This window comes from Penicillium pulvis (assembly GCF_028828015.1).
Source record: "Penicillium pulvis strain IBT 33274 chromosome Unknown contig_23_segment0_segment0, whole genome shotgun sequence".
Lineage (NCBI taxonomy): Eukaryota > Fungi > Ascomycota > Eurotiomycetes > Eurotiales > Aspergillaceae > Penicillium > Penicillium pulvis.
This window is the reverse complement of record NW_026643075.1, coordinates 1,009,783-1,023,424: the sequence shown is the minus strand read 5'-3', so window position 1 is coordinate 1,023,424 and position 13,642 is coordinate 1,009,783. Positions and strand designations below refer to the sequence as shown.

The 13,642-nt window shown below is 49.5% G+C and overlaps 7 protein-coding genes across 7 annotated transcripts; 5 read left to right on the top strand and 2 right to left on the bottom strand.

The window, feature by feature from the left end:
• Positions 1–47: 47 nt before the first annotated feature.
• Positions 48–272, top strand: N7503_004660 (uncharacterized protein; the record flags this gene model as incomplete). The annotated part of the gene is made up of 1 exon (XM_057064207.1): positions 48–272. The coding sequence occupies one exon, from the start codon at positions 48–50 to the stop codon at positions 270–272; it is 225 nt and encodes a 74-aa protein (XP_056921950.1).
• Positions 273–1,577: 1,305 nt separating this feature from the next.
• On the top strand, positions 1,578–2,783 carry N7503_004659 (tellurite-resistance/dicarboxylate transporter family protein; the record flags this gene model as incomplete). Its single annotated transcript, XM_057064206.1, has 1 exon — positions 1,578–2,783. The coding sequence occupies one exon, from the start codon at positions 1,578–1,580 to the stop codon at positions 2,781–2,783; it is 1,206 nt and encodes a 401-aa protein (XP_056921949.1).
• Positions 2,784–3,743: 960 nt separating this feature from the next.
• N7503_004658 (RNA 3'-terminal phosphate cyclase-like protein) lies at positions 3,744–4,955 on the bottom strand (the record flags this gene model as incomplete). Its single annotated transcript, XM_057064205.1, has 1 exon — positions 3,744–4,955. The coding sequence occupies one exon, from the start codon at positions 4,953–4,955 to the stop codon at positions 3,744–3,746; it is 1,212 nt and encodes a 403-aa protein (XP_056921948.1).
• Positions 4,956–5,208: 253 nt separating this feature from the next.
• Positions 5,209–5,906, top strand: N7503_004657 (3-hydroxyanthranilate 3,4-dioxygenase; the record flags this gene model as incomplete). The annotated part of the gene is made up of 2 exons (XM_057064204.1): positions 5,209–5,240; positions 5,375–5,906. The coding sequence occupies 2 exons, from the start codon at positions 5,209–5,211 to the stop codon at positions 5,904–5,906; spliced, it is 564 nt and encodes a 187-aa protein (XP_056921947.1).
• A 680-nt stretch (positions 5,907–6,586) lies between these two features.
• On the bottom strand, positions 6,587–8,575 carry N7503_004656 (CAP-Gly domain containing linker protein BIK1; the record flags this gene model as incomplete). Its single annotated transcript, XM_057064203.1, has 1 exon — positions 6,587–8,575. One exon carries the CDS (start codon positions 8,573–8,575, stop codon positions 6,587–6,589), a length of 1,989 nt encoding a protein of 662 aa, XP_056921946.1.
• A 488-nt stretch (positions 8,576–9,063) lies between these two features.
• N7503_004655 (putative serine/threonine protein kinase ENV7) lies at positions 9,064–10,507 on the top strand (the record flags this gene model as incomplete). Its single annotated transcript, XM_057064202.1, has 3 exons — positions 9,064–9,183; positions 9,282–9,900; positions 9,957–10,507. The coding sequence occupies 3 exons, from the start codon at positions 9,064–9,066 to the stop codon at positions 10,505–10,507; spliced, it is 1,290 nt and encodes a 429-aa protein (XP_056921945.1).
• A 1,062-nt stretch (positions 10,508–11,569) lies between these two features.
• On the top strand, positions 11,570–13,616 carry N7503_004654 (putative MFS transporter; the record flags this gene model as incomplete). Its single annotated transcript, XM_057064201.1, has 9 exons — positions 11,570–11,763; positions 11,820–12,027; positions 12,077–12,093; positions 12,156–12,258; positions 12,306–12,760; positions 12,813–12,899; positions 12,947–13,000; positions 13,052–13,381; positions 13,433–13,616. The coding sequence occupies 9 exons, from the start codon at positions 11,570–11,572 to the stop codon at positions 13,614–13,616; spliced, it is 1,632 nt and encodes a 543-aa protein (XP_056921944.1).
• Between the last annotated feature and the right edge of the window lie 26 nt (positions 13,617–13,642).

Genomic DNA, 13,642 nt, shown 5'->3' with positions numbered 1-13,642 from the left:
AAAGATGGATTTTGGGTTCCATTCTGTCGCTGAAGACGTTCCTCGAAATGGCGAGCAAAAGGTCAATTTCCTCTTCAATGATACCGCCCAGCCACTTCTCTTACAATGCCGAGCGGGCAGTTCCAGTCTCCGAAGAAGTGGTCAAAGCAGCAGCAGAGAATGGAACATTTGGACCCAAAGTCATGGAGACTCCCTTGTGGTCTTGTGGTCTCGAGGAGATAGCCGGAAATGATGGGAACCCAGCGACTCTCCTTATGCCCCCCGCACGGTAGAGCTTCCTTCGAAAGACTGCAATTATATTTCATGTTGCCAGTTAAGAGGGGCATTGTTTTGGAATTATGGCTAAAAATTTGTTCAACCAATAGCAAATGATAATGCTCCTATTAATGTGCCATTGTAGATTTGAGAGGTCAAACGATCTACATGCAACAACTCTAGGCATCCTTGGCACAGTGATGTCGCCAATTCTAAGCGCCCATTTCTAAGCATGGAAGCCAGTAGTAATCCGTACTGCGCCCACGTAGAGGAAGTCTTGGCAAATTACCGGAGTCAATAGTGCTAGTTGGCGGAGGCTGTGATGATAAGGAAGATGTTCAGGGGGAAACTTAGGTCTGGATCAATCACGAGATCCACTCTGACCTGGCACTGCACTGCAGTTGCAACGTACTTCCGCTCGAGCCCCTTCTCCCTGTCAATAGGCCTGCATCGCCATTGATTTTTGCGTTCGCCTATTCTTCACTGCCACAAAAAGCTTGGCAGCGGACCGTCTAAAGATGCGACGTCGATCATGGTCGTCTTGGCCCTTGGCTCTTGGCTCTTGGCCATATTGAAACACAACAAGTTCGGGAGGATACCAAGGCCGCGAAGTCTATCGGACAGTCCCGGGTCCTCAAAAATCGGCCCGATGATTTCATACCCATAATCTAGGTAACCTCAGGACCTTGGCGTGAGTGGTGATACAGTGCAACGGCAGATGTTCAATTAGACGTGGCGACTCAGGGGCTCAGAGCAGACTGACGAAGCAAACTTTACGATCAGAGTTCTTGGCTATTGGTGAACCTTTTTCCACCAAGGCATCGCAATTTCTTTATACAATAGCTTTAACCCTAGTGCTCAGCCCGCGGTGGATCGTTTACCCCCTTTCCCCCTACTAATTGTATACCCCGTAGGCATAGATGTTGGTGATGAAATATGCCAAGATCAGACCTGGTCGATCTATTCTTGACTTCTTGGTTTGTCGCGGCCTCGATGGGCCCTGATAACTATGTTGACGCTGGTAGGTCAATATTCAAGAGGGACCCCTGTACTATACATCTCTGGCTGTGCAAGTTTCTTGGTGTTTTCTTGGCTTGTCAACTCAAGTTGTGAGCTTTGGGCATGAATCGATATTCATTCTCCGCATTGTTTGCCCCCGGACTCCAGAGGGTTTGGTTTAAATCCATTGAGTTCCTCGCGCTTTCTATAGATCAATCTCAACTTCAATTACATACACAGCGAGCATTGTCTCTTCATTGCATTTCAACTGTTATACTCATTTTCCATAACACATCTAAATCCATTGCTATTACTCTTGCAACATGTCCCACCCCGGTTTCTTAGGGGCAGATTCCTACGAGCTTCCTCCTCACTCCTCCCACTCCGACACCCCTATCCTCGATGGAGAAAAGTCCGACAAGCCAGTTCAATTATCATACCGTCAACGACTCCGTCATTTCACATGGGCTTGGTACACATTGACCATGAGCACGGGTGGTCTGGCTCTTTTGATTGCAAGCCAACCCAACCGGTTCAAAGGCCTAACCGAAATCGGCCTGGCAATCTATATAATCAACTTGCTCATGTTCGCCTTAGTCTGTTCATCTATGGCGGCACGATTCATCATCCACGGTGGACTAGTGCAATCCATCACACACGATCGAGAAGGATTATTCTTCCCAACCTTCTGGCTCTCCGTCGCAACAATGATTTGTGGTTTAGAGAAGTACTTTGGAGATGACCCGGCGCAAGCCTTCTCAACCACCCTTGAGGTCCTGTTCTGGATGTACTGCGTGTGCACCTTTGCCGTGGCCATCTTCCAATACTCCTACCTCTTTTCCTCGGTCACATACCGTCTACAAACTATGATGCCCTCATGGATCCTGCCAGCCTTCCCAATCATGCTCAGCGGCACTATTGCATCCGTCATCGCAGAGCGACAGCCCGCCCGATCTTCCATTCCAGTGGTCACAGCCGGCATGACTTTTCAAGGTCTCGGATTCTGTATCAGCTTCATGATGTACTCCCATTACATTGGACGACTGATGGAGTCTGGTCTCCCGAACCGCGAGCACAGACCGGGTATGTTCATCTGTGTTGGCCCACCAGCCTTCACTGCCTTGGCACTCATCGGCATGGCCCGTGGTCTCCCGGAGACCTTCAATGTAATGGGCAGTGAAGATACTGCTGCAGATGGGCGGATGATTGAGATCTTGGCCCTGGCTGCCGGTGCTTTTCTTTGGGCTCTTAGCCTGTGGTTCTTTTGCATTGCGTTGATTGCGGTCCTTCGGTCCCCACCCACCGCATTCCATCTTAGTTGGTGGGCTATGGTTTTCCCGAATACTGGATTCACTATTGCTACCATCACCTTGGGTACCTCGTTCGAGAGTGCTGCGATCAAGGGTGTTGGATCGGCTTTATCGATTTGTGTTATTTCCATGTGGTTGTTCGTTTTAGTCAACCACGTACTAGCGGTGATTCGACAGGATATTATGTACCCTGGAAAGGATGAAGATGTTTCGGAATAGTTTGAGCTATATATACGGGTCTGGGTTTTTTTGCATATTTGGTGTTGGTGTTGGTGCATTTGATGGGATTTTGATCAGTTTTGCGAAAAATATACTAGATACTAGATTGCATTCACCATAGACAAAAGATTGATAACATTTTGTCCTTATTGTATGGGTGAAATAACTACACTTTGTCGCATTTCAACTTGTTTCCTGATCTTCCACTCTTCCCTTACCACAAACTGGGACGAGTATTTTCGTCTCCCTCTTTAAACTTGTTCCTTTTTCCTTCTTTCAACCTCCATCTCCACAACTTGTCCTCTTCTCCCTCTTCTCCTTCTTCTCCCTCTTCTCCTTCTTCTCCTTCAATCAGCTCCTTGTCTCTATAACTTTTTTATTCCGACCAAGCTATGTTTGTTGACTCTTGATCGCAGGTAAGATCTTGAGAAGCCTCTATTTCTAAGTTCCTCATCCCTTCACACCTTTCGCTTGGTGCTCATATAGGTTTGAACTAGTTGTCTTTTATCCTTGATGTGACGAAATGAACGTATGATAGAAATCCTCTTTTTCTGGTACAGTATATACACAAACTCCAATCCAACAGGGAGCGCCAATATGCGATGCAAAACAAAATAGGAGGGTTGACTTTTGGAGGTGAACAATAAGAGACATCGGGTATCATGATATTCCGGTTCAAAAAGAGCATGGACAATGGTGTGGACAACACGACGGTGGCAGATCACCCTTTCTGGGCCTTTCCAACTTGTTGTTCAAAGCCGAATCATCACAAATCCATGTGAGCACAAAACGGCGCGTTCCAAGCCATGTCGGGGCCATGTGATATGGAATGACCCCAAATCATCAGGTGTGAGCAGTCATCTGTAGATGTGTCCTTCCGGCAGAGACTGGCGAGAGAGTCTATGGTGCGTCAAGTGCAATAAGACTGGCAAACGGGGGTTGGAGAACATCGATCATCGTCTAAGCAACCTTTCTGCCGACATTGCCGATACCACGACCAACCACACTGATGATCACATCCCCAGAGTCATTCTCATCCGAAGCATCACGGATACCCCAGCCAGGAGCACCGAACTTGGTCAAGTCCCGGGCAAGCTGGATCAGGTTGGGGTCAGCGATCACCTCCCGGCCCACCTGCAAGCGACCGACATCCTCTGAGCCCATGGTCATGAGGGTCAACAAGGTCGGAGCCGCAGCCGGGGCAACACAACCGCCCTTGGAGATGGTCTCTAGCAGCTGGTATGCGCACTGCTTACCGATATCCTCTGGAGGCTGGCCACCGGAAGGTGGCGAGGCCACATCCGCTGAGTAGAGACATCCGGTAGAAGACTCCGCCACCAGCGACAAACCGAATCCAAGACCAATCTTCTTCTTTGCGTTAGGGTTGCTCCTGTCCGGGGCAGGGATTAGAGGCGCAGACGAAACGTCGGAGAAGATGTAGGTATCGGGGCTAAGAGGGTTGAGAATTCCACGGGCGGTTTCAATCATGCGAGCGTTGTTGGAGCCCGACACACCGACGGAGTAGACGACACCACGGATGCGCTTGATGCGACCCGGGTTCATCAGGTGCAACGTCTTCGGGAGACGAATCTGATGACCGAACACAAATTGCACCTCACCACCACCACCGCGACCATTGGGACCCGGGTTCGAGCGTTTTAAGATGCGGAGTTCCACGTTGTTGAACATGCCGAACTGGTTGTAGAGCGGGAGGATGGCTGTGCGGACGCTGTCGACAGACATATCGCCGGTAGGGGTCGAGGATGTGATAACACCGGGACCGGAGAAAAGAACCTTCATGGGCGCTTTAGAGAAGGGGGCCAAAAGGCAGAGAGGGATCAGGTAGTAGCTGAGGCCGCGGTTGCAGTTCGAAGGCAATTCGTGTCTGATCAAGCCTCCACTGGCACCGCTACCCGGCGCAGTACCGGTGATCAGACCGGGCTTGTACACAACAATTGTACCTGTGTACGAAATTTCCATTTGGGAGCCATTGGTGACGGCCTCCAAGAGGCGCAGGAAAGAGATCTCATGGGGAGCGAGACCGGGGTTGGTTGGCGAGTTCGAACGAATTTGTGAGATGTGAACTGTGCGGCCGGTGAGTGTGGAAAGAACGAGACGATAGATGAGGTTATGGTGTGAAGTAAACTTCAACGGGGGTTGTTGGGTCGCCATGATGTGCTGTCTTAACCTGGTCAAGCGTCGAGACCCATTGAAGCTTCAAACGAAAAAAGAAAAATTTGGCGGAGTCACATTAATCCGATCCGGCGCATCGGCTTATGTCCGAGTTGTTATCACCGATCAGATAATGAATCTAATGAACATCAGACCCTGACATGCGACTCTATTACTAGATCGAAGATTGACTCCGCACAACTTTCATCTTCGTCAATTCATTACACCCGTTCCCGTCGGCATAGTTACCACGATGTTGCCTCCGGCTCTCAACATCCCCAAATGGTAAGAGTCATTTTGAGCTCCCCCTCATATTGCTGATGAATCATAGCGGGGTGCCATGAATCTCCACAAGAATTCAAGCTACACTCCGATCTCACAACCAACTCCGTACAGTGACTAACAGCTCTACTAACCAGGCTCGAAGAAAACTCCCATCTCCTACAACCACCAGTCAATAATTACTGTGTCTACCACCCCTCAACCCCGGCAACAGCCGGCTACACTGTGATGATCGTCGGCGGACCCAACGCGCGAACAGACTACCACATCAACACAACTCCCGAATTTTTCTACCAATACAGAGGATCCATGCTCCTCAAGACAGTTGACCCGTCAACCAATCCGCCCACGTTCCAGGATATTCCGATCCACGAAGGATCGATCTTCCTGTTGCCGGCAAACACACCGCACAGCCCGGTCCGATTTAAGGACACGGTCGGTGTAGTGATGGAGCAGCCACGACCAGATGGAGCAGTGGACATTATGCGATGGTATTGCCGGAAGTGTAGCGAGATCGTATGGGAGAAAAGGTTTGTATGCACGGATCTAGGGACGCAGGTTAAGGCTGTCGTGGAGGAATTTGGAGCAGACGAGGAAAAAAGACGGTGCAAGGGTTGTGGAGAAATGGCGGCGGTAAGATATCAGGAAGGGGAGGTGGTGCAGCCTTGAATAAGGGACGCAACCTGAATAAAGGGGAGTTGAATCCCTGTCTATGTGGAGTAAGGAGTGGTTCTGGTGGGGTTGCATCTCGTATAGAAGTGAAGTAAAACTGTATTATGAGTGATGCATTCAACATTATGACTATGAAAATATGTGATATTTGATAGTGCCATCTAGCCTAGGTGCATATGCGAGAAGCGCCCTTGCTCGAGAAATACGAGAGAAACAGTGATTGAGGTATGATGGATTAGATTTTATATTAGCCTCCAGCTCAAGTCCAGAGTATGACATAGACAAAGACCCAAACTGGGTCTACATCAACAAACTTGATAGCCATGGACACCAGGGGTGATGATAACAATGTGAAAGGGGAAGTTGAGAAAAGGGAAAGACTGACAAGGGTCAGACAAAGAAGGTGTATATCAACAAGCACCACGAAAGTGGCCAAGGTATGAAACGGTAGGGAATAATACAGAGTTTGAAACGAAAGAAAAGGCACCGACAGTCATCAACCACAGCGGACCGGATCTCGTGTGATGGGGAGTAGAAAAAGAATGTAAAAGGGGGTAGTTATAGAAAGAGGAAATCATGTACTAGAAGAAGAGTCAAGATGCAACCGAGAATCACCTAGTGTCGGTGTCCAAAAAACCTCCAACACAACAACTCATACTTTTTGCATCACCGGGACATTATTCATCAAAAGGACAGTCGATGCTCTCATGGCCATCGCGCTCACAAAGAGCACACCACTTGGACTCGTCAATGACCCCAGAGGATTTTCCAGCAACAGGGGCCATAGAATTGCCCAGACCACCAATGCCCTTCAATCCCTCAAGGACAACGTCTCGGCCAGTCTTGGGAGAGGGAGTCTTATCGTGAATTTCACTGTCATCGGTTTGGCTCACATCAGTGTGGTCATCAGACTTTCCAGCGTGATCGTTCGATGCCTCCGTGGCCTTAGTCTTGGTATTGTTGCCAGCTCCGAACATGCTGGTGCAATTCAGAATGTCATGGCCACCCGTTTCGCAGATCTCACACCACAAAGTATCGTCATCGGAAGAGCGCTCTGACTCGGGCATGGGCTCAAGCCGTGATTGCGACGAATTGGACATGCCGCGGTTGTGCTGGCGAGGCTCTGATGGAGCATCATGCCAGTCGGTTGGGACAACAGTACGATCCGAGAGACGGTGATCATGATTGATATTGTTGTTCACAGTAATGTTACCCTGGGAGCCAGACGGCTTGTGCTGCTTGGGCGGAGAGAGGGTCACAGTAGAGCTTCGATTGCGACCTCCTTCGTTGGAGCTCACCTGGAGCTCCTGCAGCTGCCGTTCTAGCTCCTCGATGCGAGTGTCTTTGCGTTCAGTATTACCCTCGGTTTCCTGGAGCCGTTGCTCCAGTTGGGCAATGCGCTCGTTCTGCTCGTTCTGAGCATCCGTGCCATCATTGTGACTGGCATTGGGATTTCCGCGGCTCAGAGAATGGATGATAGCCTTTAGGCCTCGAATCTCGTCGTCTTTCTGCTCGATCTCATTTGAGTGACGGGGCCCATCGGACGCGGCATGCGCATCCTTCAGCGCTGCCACCGAGTGATCACGCTCTTTCTTCAACTCCAACTTGGTCCTCTCGACCTCCCCACGAAGGAACTCAACCTCAGCTCTTGCTTCAGCTTCGCCTCGCCTGGCGTCTTCCAGACCTTCTTCCAGCTCTGAGACGAGCTCTTCCAGCTGCTTCAATTGTTGAGCCACAATCTCCACATCTTCCCCGCGATCCTGGAGCTCCTTGTTCTGTTGCAGCAATTCATCCAGACGCTGCTCGTAGACACGCTCAGTCTCGGAGGCAGCTATTTCCAATGTATCAAGAGTACTACGGAAATCAGCCCGGTGGCCATCGAATTCAGCGGTCAATTGGTTGATCCGATCGTTCCTTTCCCGAAGCTGGGCACGGACCGACATGGCATCCGATCCTTCCAGTTCCTCCATGGTCCTTTGGAAATCGCCGAGAATCTTTGTCTGCTCATCCAATTGCTTGTCCCGATCTGATAGTTGCTTTTCCAAAATTTTAATTTGATCCTTCAATTCCTGGGTTTCCGCTGAGGATGGACGCTGGAAGTCAGATGGTCTACCATATGACGAGGCATCATCATCGACGCTGATCCTTGACGGTGGCCGATCAGATAGTCGTGACGGGGCCTTGGTAGGACTCCGTTGGTAACCATTGGAGGCTGATGTTCTCGACGCGGCGGATGGGGTGCGTAAGCCACCCAAACTCAGCTTCGGGGGAGGAACACGTGGAGATTCGGGTCGAGGAAGAGAGGGACGACGGATCCGAGGACGAGGTGTAGAAAGGCTCGGACCAACTGACTTGCTGAAGTTGACAGGCGGGGCACGCCCCGGAGTTGTAGGCACCGCGAAGTTGTTTGACGTGGCTCGTCGAGTGACGTACTTGCTGTTGTTCATGGGGACAAAGATTCCCGACCCTGGAACTGAAGTCGCAAAGTATTTTCGTCCTTCCACGTCTCCATTGTTCTTTCCGCGAGCCGCATGCTCATTGCTCAACTCGATGCCCGCGAATCGACCCGGCTTGCCCGCCACGGACCCCAGGTATTTTACCGTGCCAAACATGCCCCCAGGCACGTTGACGACGTCGCCGATTTGGACATCGTCATGAATCGCCATGGTAAAAGGCGGTATGCAGAGACTTGTCGAAAGTTGTTGTTATGTCGAGGGGTAGGTAGAGAAGAAGTTGTTTGTTTTGTCAGGAGAAACCACTTTAAAGCCCAATCTTGATCATAGTTGAGACTCGACCAGACATGCAAGTTCAAGTGAGATGAGAGAACAAAAGGAACTCGTTTATGTACAGAAAGAAAGCCGAATCATATACATAGAGTTGTAAGAAAGGGGGAGGGAGAGTCAACAAATAAAACCATGGATGCGCATGTGCTCCACTCGGCGTAATCCAATCCATTCCCCGATCTCTCAACCTCTTCCTTCTAACACTCCCTTACCTCCTCAAGCTGCATCCTCTCCTTTTCGGTTGCCTTGATTTGTATTTCTCAACTTTCGGTAGATTACGGAAACATACTCGTGATCATCTCTATCTTCAGTTTTCCTGCAATCCCCACGCGCCACGATCCCGATCTCCCAAAGCGGAGGTACTAGCAATCATGGCGCAGTACTTCTTCGATCTCCTCTACAACTTCACAGATTGCATGTGCTGTTTCCCCAGCTCACCGCAACTGAAGATCAACAACCGGAGCTTCAAGCTCCTGCGACTCTTGGGTGAGGTATGTTAAGCAGCTAAAAGCACCTCCGCGAAGCTCAAAGGTGACGCGAAGAAGTGAACGTGGCCCGAAAGCTAACTGATCCACCTTCAATTAAACAGGGCGGTTTCTCCTACGTATATCTCGTCCAAGATAAAGCTACCTCCGAATTGTTCGCCCTCAAGAAAATCCGCTGTCCTTTTGGTCAAGAATCCGTGTCGCAAGCCCTGAAGGAAGTCGAAGCATACAATCTGTTCACCTCGGACACCAACATCATCCACGCCATCGATCACTCCGTTTCTACGGAATCTGGCTCCAAATTCCGATCGGATGGTGGTGATGCGGGCTCCAAAACTGTCTACATTCTACTCCCATACTACCAACGTGGTAACCTCCAGGATGCCATCAACGCTAATCTGGTCAACCACACCCGCTTCCCGGAGAAGCGATTGATGGTTTTGATGCTCGGAGTTGCCAATGCGATGCGATCGATGCACCAGTACCGTGTTCAGAGTGGTGCGACATCTACGCGCAAGGCGAAGGCTGTTCGAAGCGAAGGCGAGGAGGCGGATGCAGACAGAACCATGAAGATGAAGCCACAACGGCGAGCGAGCCACCGTGTACAACAAGACCAGGAAGACGAGGAGAACGAACCGTTGATGGATGATGAGGTGACGCGCAGTCAGGAAGGTGTCCAGGATGGCGCTCTACGTCCGTATGCGCATCGCGACATTAAGCCCGGTGGGTCTCATTTTAACCGATTTCCGGTCATTTCTCCCCTGCTAATGTTTCCATAGGTAACATCATGATCGATGACGATGGTCAGTCACCCATCCTGATGGATCTTGGTTCTTTGGCACCCAGCCCGATTGCTATCACATCCCGATCTCTGGCCTTGGCGGTGCAAGATACGGCTGCCGAACATAGCACCATGCCATACCGTGCCCCCGAGCTATTTGACGTCAAGACCGGATCGATCATCGACACAAAGGTCGACATCTGGTCTCTTGGCTGCACTCTGTATGCATGCCTTGTCGGCAAGAGCCCATTCGAGGCTCGCAGCGAGGAAACCGGTGGCAGTCTGAGTATGTGTGTCCTCGGTGGTGACTGGCGCTTCCCCGACGAAAAGTCCAATGCCACCAAGGGCAAAGGAAAGGCTGGGGTCGACGGTGACAACTCATCCAAGAGCAGCGGAAGCAGCACGATTAGCGCTCCTGTTAAGGACATTGTTCGCAAGTGTCTGGAAGTGGAAGCCTCGGAACGTCCCGACATTGACGAGTTGATTGAACTCATCAAGAACGTCATCAATGAGTTGCCGGATGATGACGGTGCTGGTGCATCTCATTGAACCGGATGCTTGAATTTCCGTCTTTTCCCGTTCAATTCCCCCATTCTCAGTACTCGGCAGGCTCCGCTGGACATCTTGTGCACGATCTGAATTTCCCTTGGCGATTTGTACAGTATAGCTGAGATTTGGGTATATCTCTGGCAGAATTAATTTGGTGAAACATGTGTTTAGATCTGTATATTCCATAAGTGTGAAATATGCATTCCATATCAATGCTCCATAGAGATTCTATAGCCTAATCTGTAGACATGGGTGATCTCGGAAGTCCCCCTGAATAACCGGAATATGACAAATGGTGGCTGAACTATGGCGTTTCTTCCTTTCAATGCTTATAGGTTGATCCAGATACGAGCTACTGGCGGACTATTTCCCGCTAAGCGGGGATATGGCTATAGTCTGGAACTATGAATCCCAGGAATTGGAGAACTTCGATGATCATCAAAGAGTAGCAGTGGCACTATTTATATTGATGGCATTCTGTAGATTATTTATGGATCGATAGTATTAAGCAACTTGACCCCAAACTCAATTGCTCGGGGGTACATGTCACATACCTATTACCATAACTTTTTAATACTTGGTCCATATAAATGGCAGCTATAGTTGGAAATAAGCCTAATTGGCCAAGACGTTATCTTATCTTAAAGATAAGCATCATAAGCATACATCGAGGTCCATTCATTCATACTTCTTTACTATCCTAGAAATCCACTTACTCCAAAGATAGGTTTCCTTTTAGAGCAAGTAACCTACTTCCTGCCAAGATTGTCTTTGTTTATATTCCGCCAAAACGGCAAAGATCCGCTGAATAACACCCAAAGTGCGGGGAAGGTTCAATCGGCTCCAATTCTGACGCCGCAGCTTATCGCCACAAAAGAGTCATATCTCCAGCGGAACTCTTCCGACCTGCATTTGCCTTGTCAAACTACACTTTATCTGACTTGCCGATTCCCCTCGCATCGGCAACCCCGCCGACGTCTTATCATGCTGTGATCGGCTCTCAAATAGTGCTTTGATCGCCCATCCTTTCGGTCTTGCATCCCTTGCTAGAACATATACACCATGGCACCGGTAATAGACAACTCGGCCATCCCAGGCACAGTGACGTTAGTCGATGTGCAGCATGTGCTACACACCCAGCATCTAGAGAGTGGAGACAGGGACATTGTGCTGATCCCCACCCCCTCTGCTCATCCAGATGACCCACTGAACTGGAGCCCACGGAGGAAGTTGATGTCGACAGTCTCCGTTAGCGTGTAAGTCGAAGAGGAAACAATGGACCCGACACTTAGCTGACCAGTTCTCTGTTCAGCTACACATTATTCGCCGGTATCGCTTGCTCGGTAGTTTATTCAGTCCTCACGCAACTGTCCGAAGAGACCGGCCTATCAGTCGATACCCTGAATGAAGGAACCGGATATTTGTTCTTGTTAGCAGGATGGGGCTTGCTATTCTGGCAGCCCTTTGCAATGCAATATGGAAAGCGATTGACATATATACTGTCATTGGCGGGGATTTTGGTAAGTCGCATCGGGTGGATACCAAAGATGATGTACTGATAAGCTGCAGGGTACAACCATGTGGGGGTAGGATATCTCCACACTAAATACTCCGTACTTGAGATGGTATATTGACTCATCTAATCTAGACCCTACGCCAAAACCTATGGCCAGTGGATCGCTCGCTGCGTTCTTCAAGGCTTTTTCACTGCTCCCATTGAAGCTCTTCCAGAAATCACAGTCACCGATGTGGTAAGTTAACTAAGAATCTGAAATCAACCGTCATTGATCAACGATAGTATTTTACACACGAGCGAGGAACATACATGGGTTTATATGCCTTCTTCTTGGCTGGCAGTAATTACTTCGCCCCCGTCATCTGCGGTTTCATTGCCCAGTACCAGGGATGGCAATGGGTCTTCTACTGGCCTAGCATCTTTTGTGGATGCGCCATGATTTTCCTGTTTTTCTTCATGGAGGAGACGAACTATGTTCGCGAAGATAGCCTTCAAGATGCCACCGTCGCCAATGTGCGGGTGGGCTCTTCCCACAGCTCCCACAGCTCGGATCCCGAAAAGGCCCCCGTTGATCAATCTGTCCCGGCTACAGAGACGGAAAATGGTGCAGTCTATTCCAAGAAGACTTACTGGCAACAGTTGTCTCTTTTGGGTCCCAAACAGAAGCATAATACTATGTTCCGACGACTTTGGCAGAGTTTGTACTTCTTGTCATGGCCGGTTATTTTCTATGCTGGGTATGTTGGTACCTGTGGACCCGCGGAAGATGTGATGCTAATGCTGAACTAGATTTTCCTATGGATCATACCTGGTATTGTTTAATATTCTTAATGACACGGCATCTATAATCTTGGGTGGAGCTCCTTACAATTTTGGGTAGGTCCGTTTTGAATATCTTACGAAAGCTAGCTAACAAGTGTCAGATCCTCTATGGTCGGTCTTAGCTACTTGGCGTGCTGTCTTGGCGTAGCAATCGGGTGAGTCCCATATCAAATCATAATAAGGACCATCTCATTGACATCGTTTAGATCGATCTTCACTGGACGGTTCAGCGATTGGCTGACCATCAAACTTGCCCGTCGCAACAACGGAGTCATGGAAGCAGAACACCGCCTATGGCCCTTTATTGCGTGTCTACTCCTTGTGCCAGGATCTCTTCTGCTCTGGGGAGTTGGTGCCGCTCACGACGTACACTGGTTCGGTCTTATCGTGGCCATGTGCCTGCTTGCATTTACCAACACCTGTGGTATCACTCTCAGTGTAAACTACATGGTTGACAGCTATCGCGAGTTGAGTGGAGTGGCGATGGCTACTATCATTTTAGTGCGAAACACCATGTCCTTTGCCATCGGTTACGGGTAAGTCAAGGTCTGGCAATTCTAGTGAAGGCAGTAACTAACGTTTCATAGTATCACACCCTGGATTGATGACCTCGGGTACCAGAACTGCTTTGTGTCCGCTGCCTTTGTAGGCATGGCATGCGCAGCTGTATTCCTGGTAATGATCAAGTATGGAAAGAATTTCCGGATCCGCAGCCGCGAGCGATACTGGAAGATTGTACAGGAAAACTTCGACAAGGGAATGGGACACTGAGGACATCCACTTGATATTACCATTTA